The sequence below is a fragment of the Ochotona curzoniae genome, unplaced genomic scaffold (assembly GCF_017591425.1).
Source record: "Ochotona curzoniae isolate NIBS_2020 unplaced genomic scaffold, NIBS_Ocur_1.0 scaffold_2476, whole genome shotgun sequence".
Taxonomy (NCBI): domain Eukaryota; kingdom Metazoa; phylum Chordata; class Mammalia; order Lagomorpha; family Ochotonidae; genus Ochotona; species Ochotona curzoniae.
The window spans coordinates 7,632,266-7,650,461 of NW_024467095.1; the positions used below are offsets into that span (position 1 = coordinate 7,632,266).

Consider the following 18,196-nt stretch of genomic DNA (forward strand, 5'->3'; position numbering starts at 1 on the left):
TCTGTGCCACCTGTCTTGTTTCTCCAAGGCGCTATGGAAATGTACAATTCTAGCTAATGGTGTCTCAAATCATAACCAATAAGCTTTTCAGAAAGATAACAGAAGATCTATACTTTTACAAATATAAATGAATGATGTGAATGTTAGGGAAAAATCTGCCTTTTGGAACTTTTTAAAAGTAGCATTTATTTTATACTGGAATACAGCATTCTTCTACTGTATCATCTTTGCCCTACTTTGCAGATAAAGAAATTGACCAGGGATAAACACTAGCTTAAGTACTTCCCTTTCATAAAGGTTAATGAAGTAAAAATAAATTTTAAAACACTGAATTTATATAAAATCAACATGAGGCATCCTATTGGAACTAATGATGAGAAAAGTCTGAAAAAAAGTACAACAGGGAGCACTGTGGTCTAGAATGTCTCGTTTGCATGTGCATAAACTTGTGCTGTAGGGGACTTCAATTATGTTTTCAGAATTTTTTCCTTAGAAATATATAGCATTTAGTACATTATTTCAAAAATGGATTTTGGTTCTAATATATTCTTTGTGTCTAAATACTTCCAGAATACTTTCCCAAGTGTTACAACAGTTCTTTCAGGTTGAATTGAAGCTTTGCAAAAAGTGGGAAAGTGGAGTTACATTTTCCATAATAATCTCGTTATAAGTTGGTTTGATTACATGTATTGTTCCTTATCCTTGAGGAAAGAAAAAAAGTTGCTTCTTATTCTACTCTTGGCTTAACTTGCCAGAAATGGAATAAAAATACTTGGAAGGGAAAAGTTTTAAAACTTTAAGCTCTGCATTGCCAATGCAGCTTGTTCTGAAAGAACGAATATTAACTTTGAAAAATGAATATTATTTAAATTTAATATTCTTGGGAGATCAAATCAATAAGCATATTTTGAATGATGAATAGTTGCAATTTTGAATTGTATAAGGCAACTTAGCTTTTCTGGAAAAATTGTTCCCAAGAAATACTTTAAGGGTTACAGTGGTGTTGTAATTGGATATTACTGGTTCACTAGAGGCAAAAGTAGCTTTAGACTACTTTTGGCTACCAGCTGGGATATTTATAATAATCTAGAACATTAAGTGCATAGTGAGAAAAAAGTATGCCTTCCAGAAAATAGAGAGTTTCTCATTTAATTAACAGTGTATATAGCTTGTGACCGAGAGTTGACGGGAGTACTAATGGCATTAAGAAAGTTCCCAAAATGTTCGACCATTTTACCTAATTTGTGCTATGCAATGAACTTTCCATTTTTCCTGAGATAAGTATTGATTTCTGTCCAATGAGATGTTTCTAATTGTATTTATTTTAAAACATGTCTTAGGCTGCCTCAAATTTTTATAGCTTTGCAAATATCAATCAGAATTTTTATTCATGCCTGAACTGGCTTCTTTTTCTTAAAAACAGATGACTTCGCCTCCCCCTAACATATCCTCTACAAGCATTTAAGAATGCATTAGCAAGTAGTCTATCCATGCTTATGTCTTGTTTAAAATTAAACTGTGATATGACACAAATTGTTAGCAAAGTGACAAATCTTAAATGGAAAATTTAAAACAGTCAACTAAATATGTCAGCATGCACAAAAAGGTTTATTTGACTGTTTTGTTCTTTTTTCCTCTAAAGTTATCTGGAAATATTTTGGATGTATACTGTGGTGAGCAGGGAACTTCACCAGTTAATATGGGGCTTACAAGTGCTTCCTGTCCAAATAGTCTACCGATGAAAAGGGAGGTTACAGGTAATGTTGCTTTCCGGTTTTATGCTTTTTATTTTTATGAACTGTATTCAAGACATGAAGGACATATGTTATCAGGTTAAGTGGAATTTTTTAAAACACTATGAAAATAGTGGAAAGGAAGAGCAAACCCATCATCAATTTTTATTTACTCAAGAGATAAAGATATAGAGGAGATAACTCTATTTGCTAATTCATTGCCCATTGTCCACTTGACTTGGACTGAACCAGGGTCAGACTTGGGAAGTGGGAATGCAGTACAGGTGTCCCACGTGGATGGGATGAACCAACTCCTCACTTCGTCACCACTGTCTCCAAGATTCTCATTGGTAGGAAGTTCAGTTCAGGTGCTGTGAGTGTGAACTGAACCCTGCACTCTGATATGGATCATATTGTTGCAAAATGATGTAACAAATTCTGGAGATCAATCTATATATCAATTTGTATAAAACCAATTAAACTGTCTCATTACAGCTTGTTTTAGATATTCATGGAACACCTGTGTTCAGCTTCCTTAATTGGGAAAGAATCTCAGTTTTCACCAATTCATGTAAAGTTGTCATATGTTATCACAGGGACATGGAGATGGGCAAATTGGAGATCAGATGGGTTATTTTCCCAAGATTAGACTTTTGATGAAAGACACATGCGAATCAACACAAGAATTTCCTGATCAACAGATCCTGTTGGTTATTTTATAAGAAAGTAAAATGAACTGTAGTTTCTGTATCAAGTCTTCCATGTCGATTATGAAATCTAATCTTTACTAATTTTATACAGTATAGTAACATTTAAAATAAGCATAATATGGCTACTCATAGAGCTTAATTAAGGAAACTCAATAAGTGTTTGCGTTCAAATTATTTAAACTTAAAAGAAAGAATCTATTTAATAACATATTTGAATAAATAAATAAACAAAGCTGTAATAGAAGACCACTATATCAACGATCTATTGTTATTTAATAGCAAATTATCCACAAAACTGAGTAGCTTGAAATAACACACATTTATGGTCTGTTGTACTGAACATTGGGGGTCCAGCAAATTGATTCTGGATCGGTCTCTTATAAGGTGCAGTGAGGACATCTAACCCTTGACTGAGGCCGGAGAATGCACTCCTGCTGGTTCACTCACTGATTGTGTGAGTTATGCTGCTGGCTTGTAAATAGTCCCGACTGTTCTGAAGCTCTTGGGTTGCATAAGTGTCTTCATGACGTGCCAACTGGAGATCCAAGGGACACCAAAGTGGAAACTGAAAGTGTCTTCTTTGGTACAGCTTTGTAAGCCATGCTGATCATTTCCACATCATTCTGCTGGTTTCACAGGTCATCCCTATTCCTTGTGGGAAGGATGTGCTAAGGGTGTGAACACCAGCTGAGACTCATTGTGGGCCATGTCGATAGCTCTTGACTGCAAACACATAGAGCACAAAGAATCTGATCAGTCTGAGTCAGCATGATACTTTCTATGTGTTGTACTTCTTTTAAATTGTCCCAGTGATCACCAGGCAGGTAGGATGTTACGTTCATTTTATAGGTGAAGGGTCTGAAATGCAATAAGCACATCACATTGCTATTAGAAGGAGGCATGGAATACAGAGATGTTGCCTTACAGACTAAAGCCTTTGCTAGTGTTTTTTTTTTAACTAGACATTATCTCTTTTGCATTTCTAAATATTTTCATTAAACGTATCACTGTACAATTTTGTGGTAACCAATATTGCATTTTAATGGCTTCTTTATATTAATTAATTTTATGATGCACATCCATAGGTTTTGGGATTTCCCTTCTCGTTCCCAATTCCTTTACTTCCACTGATTATCCCTGTATTATAGTCCTTCAAAAATAGTCCTAAATCCATTATTCTGCTATTTACATGTATCCTGACATTGTAGGTGTGGACATTGGCAGAGATCCCAATATCCTACTATCAAATTATGTATTTAATAGTTTCATTGGGAGTTCATCTTTGATTTAAAAGTGGAGGTGCATACTGCATTGCCTATTAACCTGGTGTTTCCGAATTAGGTTGCCTTGGAAGGGTTTTAAGAAAGGTCTAAACACTGTTTCAATTATTTTTCTTTTCATCAGAGACTGACAGTAAAGCACTGGCAAAAGAGAGACAAAAAAAGGACAACCACAACCTCAGTGAGTATACTTTGCCCTTTTTTCAAGTAAAATTAATCATAAGAGGAAATGTATATTTGTAAATGCATGGCCTTTTATTATCCAAACAGAAATGATTTGAGGTCAGAGGACCAAACTGAATAGTACATTTTCACAATTTAAGTCAATTTGGGTGTGAACTCTCAGAAAACGTACCCACATATTCTCACAAAATGCAGCACACCACATTCTCGCCTTGTTTGTATACCCTCAGAAGAGCTCAGAATGATGAAGGTGAGTAAGCCAGGTTTCACATGAAATGTGTGCTGAATCCTGACTCAAACGGTCAAAGAAATAATAGTGGCCTCAGAAAATATAAGACATTTACATTGCAAGAAAACATATTTCCAGGGTCCTATTTTTCATGTCTACCTGCACCTCCCTTCCTAATGGTATGTTATCTGAAAGGCACTCCTTCTGCAGTAGTGTCAAATTCAACCTCTGGAAAGAAAAGGCTCTCCTGCCCTCCTTTCAAAGGGGCGATGTAACTCGTTGATAATGCATCAAGGAGATGGAGAAATGTAGGCCAGAGTAGCAGTTGAGTAGCAAGAATTCAGTCAATGTGGAGAGCGTGTAGCTATGTTCAAGAGCTTCCTTATCTGGAGTTATTTGCTAAATCATCGTACATATTGGTAAAACTGCGTGATTTAACAGTATCAATCTTATTAAAGAAATTAGCACTTAGGAAATTAGTAATAATAAATCTAAAATATATATATTTTTAAATATTTATTTTTATTTTTTATTGGAACATCAGATATACAGAGACTAGGAGAGACAGAGGAAGAGGAAGATCTTCTGTCCATTGATTTATTCCCAAAAGGACACAATGGCTGCAGCTGAGCCAATCTGAAGCCAGGAGCAAGGAATCTCTTCTGGGTCTCTTACATGGCTGCAGGGTCATAAGGCTTTGGGCAGTCCTTGACTGCTTTCCCAGGCTAGAGTCAGGAAGCTGGATGGGAAGTGGGACTGCCGGAACACAAACTGGCACCCATAGGGGACCCGGTGTGTGCAAGGTGAGGACTTTAGTTGTTAGGCTACTGCATCAGGCCCAATAAATATAAAAATATCAAGTGCATGACAAGTTTTAAATCTTTAAGGATTATAAGAACGGGTACGAAAGAGTGGAACTTTTTTTATGTAGAAGTTATAAATTACGCTAGAAAAAAGTGGTTAAGTATATTCTGTCCTTCTTAAAGGTGTGAGTAAATTTTATAGCATTTCAAATAACAAAAATTCCTTAGTTTATGAAATTTTTATTTTATAAAAGAGAAGTACCATCTTTAACTAAGTTGAAATATTTGCTCACCTAATAAAAAGTATACAGTTGATCAAAAGCAAAACTGTATTTTAATGAGATTAATCAATGATATTTCTTCTTTACTAGTTGAAAGAAGAAGAAGGTATAATATTAATTACAGAATCAAGGAGCTTGGCACTCTTATCCCGAAGTCTAATGATCCGTGAGTTCAATAATCATTTCTATAATAATGTTATGCTTTCTGTATCCTAAAATCAGGTGGGAGGGAAGAGAACCAATGACTGGGAAACTAAGTAGTTAATGGCAAAGTTAAAGTTATTGCTGGTCTCAGTTTAAAATAGCTGTTGCAGGTTAATCATCATGTTGCATCAAAACTGTTCCTGGGAGTTTTCCATTTGTGCTATAGGAACAAGTGTTTTAAGTTCATAGTGGTCTTCTGAAATGATAACACTGTCAGATTTAGTGATAGTGACAAATACTATTTATGATACTGGCAGATACACTCAATTTATAGTTGCTGCAATTCTTCTGATTTAATACTTGGGTGTAAATGAAAATAAAGTTTCACAGATTCCCAAATTCTGTACAAAATTTTTACACTCCAGTTAAGAAAATCAAACTGTAAAACTGTTCGATGCCAACCTTGTTTTGTGTGTGTGTTCATGAGTATGTGATGTGAACACAGAATCACACATTGTAAATTACAAAAACAGTTACTCAATCCATTTATAGTATTGGCTGTTTCTGCAAACACATAAAAGCATTCTCTGTAGCATAATGATTTGAACCGATTTCTCCTAATTCTGGAAACTACCCATTATATAGAAATGATGATGTATATGAGACTTGCAAAAAATTTTTTTTCTAGTTTGAAATTTTTAATTCACTTGTCAGCTCAAGTATTATAGCACTCATGCTAGCGAAGGTACCTAGAACAGCACAAAGCGGCAGGGTAAAGCAGACGAGCCCTGTGTCGCCCTAGGCTTGTCAGTTGCTTTCCAAAGCTTGGCAGACCTCCTAGCACCTGCTGGTGTTACCCAAAGCCGATACCCTCTTAACCTTTGTGCTTAGGCTTTCATGAAAATAAAATCAAATCAGTTTCATGGGAATACTTTGCAAATGTCACGCTATGTTTTTACAGAAGCTTTGTTTAATGTTCCTTATAAGAGGATGTGGCAAACTTTTTCTGTAAAGGGCCAAATTATCAATATTTCAATCCTGGGCCATATAATCTCTTCCTTGGGTCTTAATTGTCGTACTACAGCAGGCAAGCAGAGGTGGATGGTGTGTAAATGAATGTGTATGTGGGCACCCAGCGAAAGGCTTTCACAGAAATGCCCAGGCTGAGCGTTGTGTGCCCCTTGCCTAGAATATGGACAATTCACTTAGGAAAGGGTCATATTTGAAACAGATTGAAAGTGAAGAAACCTCACTGTCAGTCTTAAGCGACAGCCTTGCGCTTGTGGAGTTCAGAAAGGACAGGACTTGTATGACTTATTGCAGGTATGGCATCGGTAGGGAAACAGCATTGAAGATCTAATTAAAAACACTTTAATTAATCATGTTGAATCCAAGTGTGGGTTTGTTTGGATGACACAGGCAGAAAAGACACTTAATTGAGGTGTTACGTTCCAAATCTCTCTCTGCTAATTCTGTTTCATTATGGGTTAGCCCTTGATTTGCTGTCGCCTCTTCTGCTTTGCTCATGTCCCTCTTGAGGGTTTAGCAGTGATAGTCTCATGGCTGAACCGTCTTAACCATGGACTTGCCCTGAGAAGTACTCTGCATCTTAAAGAGTAGCTAATTAGGGTCCGGTGCGGTAGACTAACAGCTAAAGTCCTATCCTTGAATGTGTTGGGATCCCATATGGGCGCCAGTTTGTTTCCTGGTGGCCCTGCTTCCCATCCAGCTCCCTGCTTGTGGCCTGGGAAAGCAGTCGAGGATGGCCCAAGGCCTTTAGACCCTGCATCCATGTGGGAGACCTGGAAGAGGCTCCGGGCTCCTGGCTTTGGATGGGCACAGCACCGGTCATTGTGGCTGCTAGTAAAAAGCAATGGACAGAAGATTTTTCTCTCTCTTTCTCCTCCTCTCTATATATCTGACTTTGCAATAAAAAAAAATAAGTAAATCTTAAAAATCAACTGGTTTACTTCTGGAATGGCTGTAAGGTCAAACCTGGGCCAATCTGAAGCCAGAAACCAGTGGCTTCATCCAAGTCCCCCACATGAGTGCAGGGTCCCAAAGCACTGTCCATCCTCCGCTACTTTCCAAGGCTATCAGCAAGTGGCCTCAATGGCTGGAGCCGAGCTGATCTGAAGCCAGGAGCCCAGAGCCTCTTCCAGGTCTCCTGAATGGATGCAGGGTTCCAAGGCTTTGGGCAGGGAGCTGGATGGGAAGCAGGAACACTGGGACACGAACCGATGTCCATATGGGATTCTGCTGCATGCAAGGCAAGGACTTTAGTTGCTAGGTAGATAGATGCATTTGAAAAGTCAAAGAAGACCCAAATTTGCACAAGGGAGCATCGGATTGGATGAGATCAGGAGCCCGTTCCTTCAACACCCATGATCCCGGGCAAATAGCAGGATGGAATGGAAGGAGTGACTAGTCCTCAGGAGTTTTCCAGCTCCTGTTTAAAATTAAATTTGGGGTTGACTTGAGCAATCAAAGCTCGTACCTGACAACACTGAGTTCTATGAAATCGTCATTTTGATGTGTCAAACATTGATTCAGAAATTTATATTCTTTTGTAGTTCAAAAGGGTGAATGGAGCTAAGTAGAAAAATGATCTAGGGAAAAGCTGTAGTTTGAGAGTGATAGTTTGAAAAATCACATGAAGAAAATAACCAAGAGTGACATTCCTTTGACTAGTTCTTTAAAATCACAGTGATAACTTAAACAAACCCTACAAAACTAAATAGAGCTAACCAGCAATCACAAAATGTGAGGACTTTCTACGGTGCATGTAACAGATCTCGTTAGCATGCTTGGGAGCCCCATCCATGTGTGTTTTCTGATGTATGTTTATAAAAATAACACTAAATGGAGGGTTTAAAATCACAGCATGAATTACCCCAAAGGCACTACTAGACTACCTTTGTCTTGCCGCTACTTAAATTGACTATGCACACACTTCTTCAAAAACTCCAGGGCAGGTGAATATTATGTAAAAATGTCTTTTAATTTTATAAACTTTTGAGGAAAACCCACAGTTTTTTTTTTAAACTAAATGAATCTTTCCTTACCCCTTCTTCAATGAGACCTTCTTTCTGGTTTTGAGCAAGGACTGAAACAGAGGCAGTAAGCGAGATCCAACAAAGCTCGCCAAATCAGGAGGCACAAAGTTTTGATTCAACCCCAAAATCTCAGATATGTCATGGTGTTTTCTGACTTTATTTTTTTTATAATTAAAAAAATTGGAGAATCCAAGTGTTGGACACTGCTATAATAATGCCAGCTAGCGTGTTGTCCCTGCTTTCACCTTTTAGTACTTCTTTTCTGTTTTACACATTTGTGTTATCTGCTTTGGTCTCCAATTCATCCCAAGTTTGAACTTCCAAAATGTCTAAAGTCCTTCAACAAAAGTATTTTGCAGAAAATCAAAAGCCAGTATCAGCATTCATTCTTTATCATTGCCTTTATTCATGTTCATTGTTTATAGGGTGCCATACGATACTTTGAGTTCTGAACTGCATAAAATGATCCTGGGAGAGAGACAAAATTCCTTCCACAAATAAGAAAATTTAAAAATCTCTTGTGCTAAAATAACTAACAATTAAAACTTTAAAAAATCAGCATGAATGACATCTGGTACAAATTGAAAGAAAGCTCATTGGGCATTCTCTTGTCAACATTGTGAAGGTTTATTTTAAATCTAAATAAACAGCACATTAAACATCAAAATTATCTTGTTATGGTCCTTCAAGTTTCATTTCCAAGTGAAGAAATGAGACAAAATTGAGGATCCATAATACTTTTGCTAGCACTTAGAGTTTTATTTCAGAAGACCATTACATTTCTGTTGCAGATACTTGGTTTGAGGACAAAAGTAATGTCTTTTCAAACCCTCTCCACCATCAGAACAACTATCAGATAAATGCTACAAGAGCATTATGGCCCTAGAAAACTGCTTGAATGGTTTTTCTTTTTTCTGTGATTTTACAAAATTATTTGAGGAGAGAGAAAGAGAGAGAGAGAGCTAGCACCTGCTGCTTCACTCTCCAAATGCTTGCATTAGCAGTAGCAGGAACCAGCAACTTAATCTGGGCGTTCCACCAGGTGTTAGGACCCCCACTACTCGAGTCCTCAGTGCCTTCTCCCCTCCCCCCCGCCTCGATCTTTATTAGCAGAAAACTGGAGACCAAAGGAGGCCCAGCAGGAACACGGAGAGGCTGTGATATGGTTATCTCAGTCGGCAGCTTCACTTCTAGGCCAAAAGTCAGTCCTGCTGAAAGATTTTCAAGTGTGAAACAAATGCTGACTGTGGTTTGATGCATTTCAGTGTAAGAATTATTATATTCTATCAAGCATTTTCATGTGCTGGAGGAATTTTTTAAAACAAATTTTATTGAAAATACCGTTTATGTTTATGGACTGATAAAATGTTATTTAATAATATCTTTATGTTCAAATGGGATGTAAAGATAAATACAATCTCTCTCAAGATGCCAATGACATTTTTCCACAGAAAGACAATCTAAAAACCTATCTATATGTCTTTAATTTTTTATTAAACTTTTAAAAACTTTAAACAAATTTTTATTACACAAAGGTTGTCACATAACTTCATATTTTATAGTATTTTGTGTACAAAGTTTTCATTTTTAGTTGGATTTAGTCCTAAGTATGTTATAGCTATTTATTTTGATAAACTTTTAAATATAATTGTTTTGTAATTTCTTTCACGGTTGTTTCTAGTGTCAACAAATGTTATTAATTTTTGTTTGTTAAAAAATTGAAAATACTCTTGGGGATGAGGAAAAAAATTGTTCCTGTTCATGGCATTATCACTAAGGAAAACTTCCGCTGGGGCACCTGCAGGCCAGATCGCGCAAGAGCTGAAGTCTCACACTTTTGGTCCTCAGTAAACATGTACAGCTTCAATGTGTTCACGCAGGTCACACAGAAGAAAAGTACATACGATATACTGCACACGTAGACCAGGTTCCTGGGTGATATTGCACACACTTCGTGACTCTGAATTGACACTGCATCGAGGTTTTCCAGCACTTCTGAATCGTGTCTCACAAATAACACGCCCTCCTTTGCCACACACGTTTTCACGTCGCATAGACGATTACATTACTTGATACGTGTTTTCAGGCTTTAAAGCAGCAGCTTGTGCATTCAGTTCCTATTTAGAATTTCTGCTGACATGAAGATATTTTACTAGAGTTGTTTTTCCTAAAAAGTTATCCAGCAATGTTTAGTTTTACTCACCTTAAAAGCGTTTATAAGTAGGTATCTGTATTCAGCTTTAAAAAAAAAAAACACCAAAGAATGTAAGATGGTTGTGCAGAAAAATAACTGAGCAGATGGCTTTAGAACGTTTGCTGTGCTACAGAAAGTATTGTCGCCAAGCCGTGATGTGTTTCACACAGTCCTTCAGGATCACCATCTCAGAAAGACTTCATCGGTTTTCCTTAGAATCCTAGAAGCAACCTCATTCGGAAGAGTGTTAAGAGATTGGTACATTTGAAATGATCTTAAAAAATTTAGTCTTAAGTCCTCCGTAATGTACATTTCCTAGTTCATTAATGCAGAAATACTGCACATAGATTTTAATCTTGAAGTTAATAATAAAAGCAATTTTCACTAAAAATATAAAAACTGTAATGGTAGAATCATGATATTGCATTTAGCTCTCCCACAAAAAGTCACTTTATTACTTTCTTTTGACACTTATTTTCATTCTGGGATTAATTTTACTATATAAGGGCTTCTTAACTATTCTATTAAAATTTCTATTCAGAAGCAATAATATCTAAGAGTGAATAATAGTCATGTAAATCATTATTTCATATTAATGTAAAAGATTTTGTAAGTTCTTAGGAATTCTGCTGACACGCACAATTGTGAAAAGGTTATCTTTCCGTTCTGTAGTGATATGCGTTGGAACAAAGGCACCATTCTGAAAGCATCAGTGGAGTACATCAAGTGGCTACAGAAAGAACAGCAGAGGGCCCGCGAGTTAGAGCGCAGGCAGCAGAAGTTAGAACAGGCGAACCGGCGACTTCTGCTCCGGATACAGGTTTTCATAAGAACCTTGCCCTGAACCATGTAGCTTGCCCATGACTTGCATGTCATCAGTTTTATTCATTGGTCTCATTCGTTTTTGTTGTTGCTGTTAACAATCTTTTTTTTCTGCTGAAGGATAATTTCATTGCTGTTTTAGAAGTTCACGAATTGTTCTTTTCAATTAGATTTTGATTAGAAATCTAAGATCAAGATTACCTTACAAAAATATGCATGCACATAAAATGAATAACAATTGCACAATGCAGAATGTAAAACTCATTTCATGCACACAGGGTTAGCACAGGAACAAATAATACTATGTGGAACATTTGCTTCTCTAGGCAATAATGAAGACTAAACTCTCTCCTCTCCCTTTTATTTAGTAACATTATTAGTAAGACTACTATGGATTTTATTGTTTCTGGAATATTATATCAGTTTATATTAAATCTCTCCTCAACTATTCATGTGGCAAAAACACCACTATATGAATTTCCATAACTCATTTTTAAATGTGAGAATGCTTATAGCTAGGTAAAATATTTATTCTGCTCCAGTGAAATGGATGTAAAATATGATGTGAAATTAATCGGGAAGAATGAATGGAAGATTTTCCATGATCTCCAAACGGCTGCAGTGTGGTGTCAGTCACTGTGGGTCCGGCATGTGCCATGAATTCCTTTACAGAACAATGAGAGGAGAATGGAAAAAAATCTGGAGTAATTTTCTCAGATATATTTTTCAGGCCTTCAAATGCACTAGATTTTATCTTTTGCAGAATTTTTATAATTTATCTTACTCTTCATTTGAATGCTTCCTGTTTTGGTTCAAGTTCTGGTTTATGCTGTAAAGTTGAGTCCCTGCTCTGAGATGTTATTTCATACTTCTTGTTTGACATTGCAGGAACTAGAGATACAGGCCCGTGCTCATGGTCTGCCAACCCTGGCTTCGCTTGGCATGGTTGATTCAGGTGCTGCCATCACCAAACCACAGACCCACCCTGAGCAGTACTCAGTAGACTACTGCCACCAACTGACTTTACCTCAAGAGCTGAGTTCTGAGCTTTCTGATCAAGCGATGGCCTTCTCTGATCCTTTGTCACACTTCACAGACTTATCATTTAGTGCTGCTTTGAAGGAGGAACAGCGATTAGACGATGCATTACTGGATGCCAAATTATCTCCACTTGGGGCAGATCCTCTGTTCTCTGTCACTTCTCCTACAGTTTCCAAAGGGAGCAGCAGGAGAAGCAGCTTCAGCTCGGAAGAGGGTGATGAGTTATAAGAAATAAATGGGACCAATCCATCAATGGGACGCAATCTATGCTGGTGCTGTGCAATCTCATTCTGTGTGTCTTGTATTGCCTTGGCTTTGTTTTTCTGAAATTACTGTAATGTTCATGAAAACTGGACTGATGAGGAGTAAAGGAAGAATTCACGAAAAAGTCATGGTGACCAGGCAGGAGGTACAGCGTAAGGAATAACCCTCTATTGATGTTATATAGGCAACAACTTGGTGATGCACTGTTAAAACTAAGAATTTGCAGACTATAAATACTATACCAGCTAAAGCCAAACAATCCCTTACTTAGTATTTTACTTCCTTCTTCTCTTATTCAACTCTAACAATATCAATTTTAGTGAGTCATGATCAACATATGTGGTGGTCACTGCTTCGTCCTATTGTCTATTGAGCATGTTGTTTAAGATTCTAGGCTTATAAAAGAAATACTTATCAAATAAGTTATCTGTCACCTGCTATTCTATAGCAAACATAAGAATTTTCCACAGTAAAAAACGAAAAATTGTATAAAAACATGCTGTTTACCAGAATCAAATCCTAGTTTTGCTATTCAATTCAATTCTACATGCTCTTTTCAGAAAACAAACAAAAAACATTTAAAATGTCTTTCTCAATGACATGGGATATAAATTTATCTGTTCATACAACACACATCCACATATGTGTACAATGTAGGCAGCATATATTCTTTTTTCTATTTCTATTTTTCAGCAATCAGAAGACATGTCAGATAATCCATTTCAGTAAACAAAATATAAAAGCTTCCCATTCCATATTTGACGTGGGATAATCAGCTATTGATGCAGTTTTGCTCCAAAATGACAAAATACTAATATCAACTAATAAAATGATTAGTAAAATAGAAACTCTTTTACCTGTGTATTCCCACAGTTTCCTGGAGTTCTGCACAATCGCTGGTGGTATTGTTAGCATTTATTACAAAGATATTACCATGATATGTCCCTCGGAGTTCTACATGTGAAGGTTAGTTGTGTTAATTCAGTTACGGGGGCATGTTGCTCTTGGTGGAGCCCTGGGAGTGGCTGTAGAGAAGCTGTGGATTCTGTAAACATGCAGCACGGATGGTAAAGGCATAGTCTTACCCATGGGAGGTCAACAGTATCACAGAATCCACAAAGAAGAGAAGAAATGTGGAAGGACAGCCTCACTGCACGCTGTAAATAAGGAACTTAGGAAAAAAACAAAACTGAGCGATGAGTTCGATGGGAATAATAGAATGGAATTCCTCTCTTAGGGAAATTAATTGGGTAAAAGAGTAAACATTTAAGGGCATGATGTCTGAAAAATGATAATAAGTTTGGGGTATTTTGAAGGGACACTCATTAAATTTAACTGAACAGCTTGATAAATTATGGCTGAGCAGTTCTAGAAAATAATATTGGTAACAGGTTGGGGTAATCCTTAAAATGATGGGGCAGAGAGGAAATGTTTTATTGGAAGGCAGAAGGCTAGAGATCAGAACACATATTATTAATTTGGGCAAGTAATTGTTCATGAACATTAAACTGGGCCAAATCTTTGAAAGATCTTTCAGTTATTTCTCAGTTGAAAAATATACCATCGTTACATTTAATGCTAATGCTGATAATTTTAGGGAAATATTAAATACTTTTGATAAATGATTATTGCAAATTTTGTTTATATCCCTAGCTCAGATTTTAGAAAATTAAAATAATTTATGTTGATTTACATGGAAAAATAATTATCCATTTCTAGTAGTAATTATTAAATCCAGATACATGAGTTCATATGACATGTTTGATGTGAATGAGAGCAAATCAATATACTTTCTAAAAATTTTTCAAGAGGAAATTAGTATATACTTTATTCAAAATTCTCTTCATTATTTGAGTTGACAATTTTGTTTACTATTGCACAAGGAAATATTTGAGATGGATTATATTTTAGGATAAGTGGAAAATCCACCATTCAGATCATAGGCTTTTATTCTGTTTTAAAGATTCATTTTATGTATTTGAAAGGCAGATTTACAGAGAGGGAAAGACAGAGAGAGAAGGAGGGAAGGAGAGAGAGAGGGCGGGAGAGAGAGAGACAGAGAGAGAAATCTTTTATCCACTGGTTCACCCCCTAAATGGCCTCAATGGGCAGGGATGAACCAGGCTTAAGAGAGGAGACCAGGAGTTTCATCCAGATCTCCCATGTGGGTGCAGGTATCTAAGTACTTGGTCCATCCTCTGCTGTTGTTCCAGGACATTGGCAGGGAACTGGGTAGGGAGTGGTGCAGCTAAGACTTGAATGGGCACTCATATGGCATGCTGACATGGCAGGCGATGGCTTAGCCCACTCAGCCATAGCACTGGTCTTAGAGCCTTATTTCTGTTTGCTTTACATTTCCATCCTCACTTCTCTTTACTTTGAGAAGACATGTACTAATGGTGTCACTGTTCATAATTGACATAAGGACTTGTTGCCCTATATTAGATCCTGGACACAAAAGATGTGACAACAAGTGACCTAATATTTGTTGCTGCGTTGGATCAAGGGATGCCAGGAAGTTGTAAAACAGGTAACAGATATGAGTGACAGAGTGAAAACTCGCACGATGCCCTGATTAACTGAAGTAGATTGAAAATTAGATAGTGGTTCTCCAGTTTTAAGGCATGGTTCCTAAAATTTTATGAAACTCACAGGCCTTCATTCTTAAAATGTAGAACTGCATGAAGATTGTATGGAAAATTCCAAATGTCTCCTAAGGTCCCACATGAGAAATTCTTGTATCAGATATGTTTATCTATTCAACTGTTTAACTATGTTTCTATGAGGAGTTAAGTGTGTAGTTATTGCATATAACGATGTGCAAGCAGAGCTATTTGTCTGAATACCTCTGACTCCTAATTATGATTACATAAAAGCATGCCAAGTATTAAATTATTCACTAAGTTATTAACTTGCCAAGTAACCCAGTTTCAAACCATTTTACAAATTATGTCTCCTGCGTATTATACAAATTCTGCGTCAGTTTCCCTGATTATTGAATGTTACACACACACACCACGACAACTCAAAATGATGCAAATCAATTTCAAAGTGAGGCCTGGTGCCAGTGCTCAACGGTTAAATCCTCACCTTGCAAGCGTCGGGTTGCATATGCATGCTGCTTTGTGTCCTGGCTGCTCCACTTCCCCTCCAGCTTTCTGCTGACAACCTGGGAAAACTGTAGAAGATGGACCAAAGCTTTGGGACATTGTACCCAGTTTTGGAGATCCAGAAGAAGCTGCTGGTTCCTCACTTCAGATTGACAGCTCTGGCTGTTGTGGCCATTTGGAAAATGAACCGGTGCATGGAAGACCTTTCTCTCTGTCTGCTTCTCTGTAAATCTTATCTGCCTTTCCAATAAAAACAAATAAATCTTTAAAAAAATTGCAAAGTGAAAATGATGCAAATCCTAAGAAAAATTATTGAACTTCTTGAGAATCAAGATGCAGTTTAGGAAAACTGATGAATATCTGGGAAATTTTTGCAAAAATGAGAGTTCTGATAATAGTGAAAGAAAACGATTTTGCAAATAAATTTATTACAAAACATCTACTGTAACAAAATTTTTCTTTTTCTAAAGAAGCATTTATTTATTTGAAAGTCCAAGCTACAGAGAGAGAGAGAGAGAGAGAGAGAGAGAGAGATCATCCATTAGCTAGTTCACTTTTCAAATGGTTATAATGGCTGAGCCAGGCCAGCCTCAAGTCATAGGATTGTTGATATACAAGTAATGAATCCTTATTTATTCTAAGAATTAAAGTCAGGGGCCAGGGCAGTGGCTGAGCAGCCTAATCCTCAGCTTTTAATGCTAGCATTCCATATGAACACTGGTTCAGATCCTGGCTGCTCCACTTCCCATCCAGCTCCCTGCTTGTGGCCTGGGAAAGCAGTAGAGGGCGGCCTAAATCCTTGGGCCTGAGAAGCCATGCGCAAAACCTGATGGAAGCTCTTGCTCCTGGCTCCTGGCTTTGGATTGGCTCAGCTCTGGACATTGCAGCTGTTTGGGGAGTGAAACAGCAGATGAAAGACCTTTCTATTTTTCTCTCTGTAATTGTGCCTTTCTAATAAAAATAAGTAAATCTTTTTTTTTAAAAGTTTAATTGAATTTAAAACTTAAAAAAAAATAAGATAAAACTATTTTGTTTTAATGGCTAATGCTCCATTCTAGATTTTTTCCCCCTATTTATTATTGTCTTGGCTGTCTTCTCATGGGCACATTCTAAACAAACTTTCCAATCTTTAATTAATGAGTACCACCAAAATGTAAGAAGAGCTTTTCATGTCTTTCTCTTTGAATGTCTTTTCTTCTTGAACATTTCCTATACCAACTGGGGAATTTATGTAAAGCTCACACAGGTTTATTGTGAATTTAGTTTTCTTTGCATGGGTTAGAAGTTTCGCTCTTGTTTGAATTCCTAGTCTGTGGATCTGTCCCCTGTCCAGCACAATATCCAGTGACATTTGGGGGACACATTGAGGAGTAAACTTCCATCTTGTTTTCTTATCCTATGTTCCCCTGTTCATGTAACTATAAATAAAATACTTGACAGTTCTTCTGTTTATACAAAATAGAAATAATTCCTTAGTTGTTGTGTTCACTTGCCATAATGTTAGGGGACAAAATATACCTCACAGCTAAAAAGACAAAAAGTAGATGCTTATGTTTTGTTTTGATCGCCTGAGTCATATTGAATTCTCTTGTACATCAAAATACTTTGATCTGATCCTATGGGATTTAAATGATTAGATAGATCTGAGATAGAAACAGGTTTTCCAATGGTCTTCACAATATCTCTGGCTAATTACTGGCCTCCTGATATCTAAGATGGGAATCAAAACTGGAATCAGTTAATGAGCCAGAATTATTTTGCTGTGTCAGCATCAGACAAGCCTCCTGGGTTTCTGGAACACAGGCAAAGGGTTGAATCTTGCTTTAGTGCTATCTAGAATTACACAATTTATTCCTTCAGTGTCCCAGAACTAAGTAAGAGCTGTCAGTTTGAATTATAGTGCATTGTGTATACTGAGATTTTATTATATTTACTTGATAAGTACTAAACATATTTGGAATGTTGCTGACCTAATATGCCTCATGACCCTCTGTAATCATTCATTGATAATATTTTATTATTTGTATGATTTTTAACTTGAAAACCATGAAACAATGTAAAACTTGTGAAAAAAATAGCCTTTCTTAAAAATACCTGTGCTGAAAGTTTTTTTTGTTTCATACAGAATTTGGGTTAGAGAGTCACATAAAGTAGTTTTTTAAACTTCTTTTTATTATTATCATTTTATGATGTAATTCCATAGGCCCTGGGATTCCCTTATTCCCTCCCTGATTCCTCCCCCCCACTGAGTTCCCCTATATCATTACTAGTATAGTTCTTCATCCGTTACAGTAGTTGTTTTATTTTTTAAATTCTTCATGATTTAATCAATGTAATGAAGAGATA

The 18,196-nt window shown here is 36.8% G+C and overlaps 1 protein-coding gene across 2 annotated transcripts in view; it reads left to right on the forward strand.

The window, feature by feature from the left end:
• The window catches only part of TFEC (transcription factor EC), a 55,661-nt gene extending 42,077 nt beyond the window's left edge, over positions 1-13,584 (forward strand). The window contains exons 3-7 of one of the 2 annotated variants that reach the window (XM_041002484.1): positions 1,643-1,757; positions 3,848-3,904; positions 5,310-5,385; positions 11,286-11,439; positions 12,324-13,584. In XM_041002484.1, coding sequence (XP_040858418.1) covers positions 1,700-1,757; positions 3,848-3,904; positions 5,310-5,385; positions 11,286-11,439; positions 12,324-12,704 — 726 coding nt within the window. In that variant the 5' untranslated portion in view covers positions 1,643-1,699 and the 3' untranslated portion in view covers positions 12,705-13,584. The remainder of the gene's footprint in view (positions 1-1,642; positions 1,758-3,847; positions 3,905-5,309; positions 5,386-11,285; positions 11,440-12,323) is intronic. The other variant, XM_041002483.1, reaches the window with a different exon arrangement.
• The last annotated feature ends 4,612 nt before the right edge of the window (positions 13,585-18,196 follow it).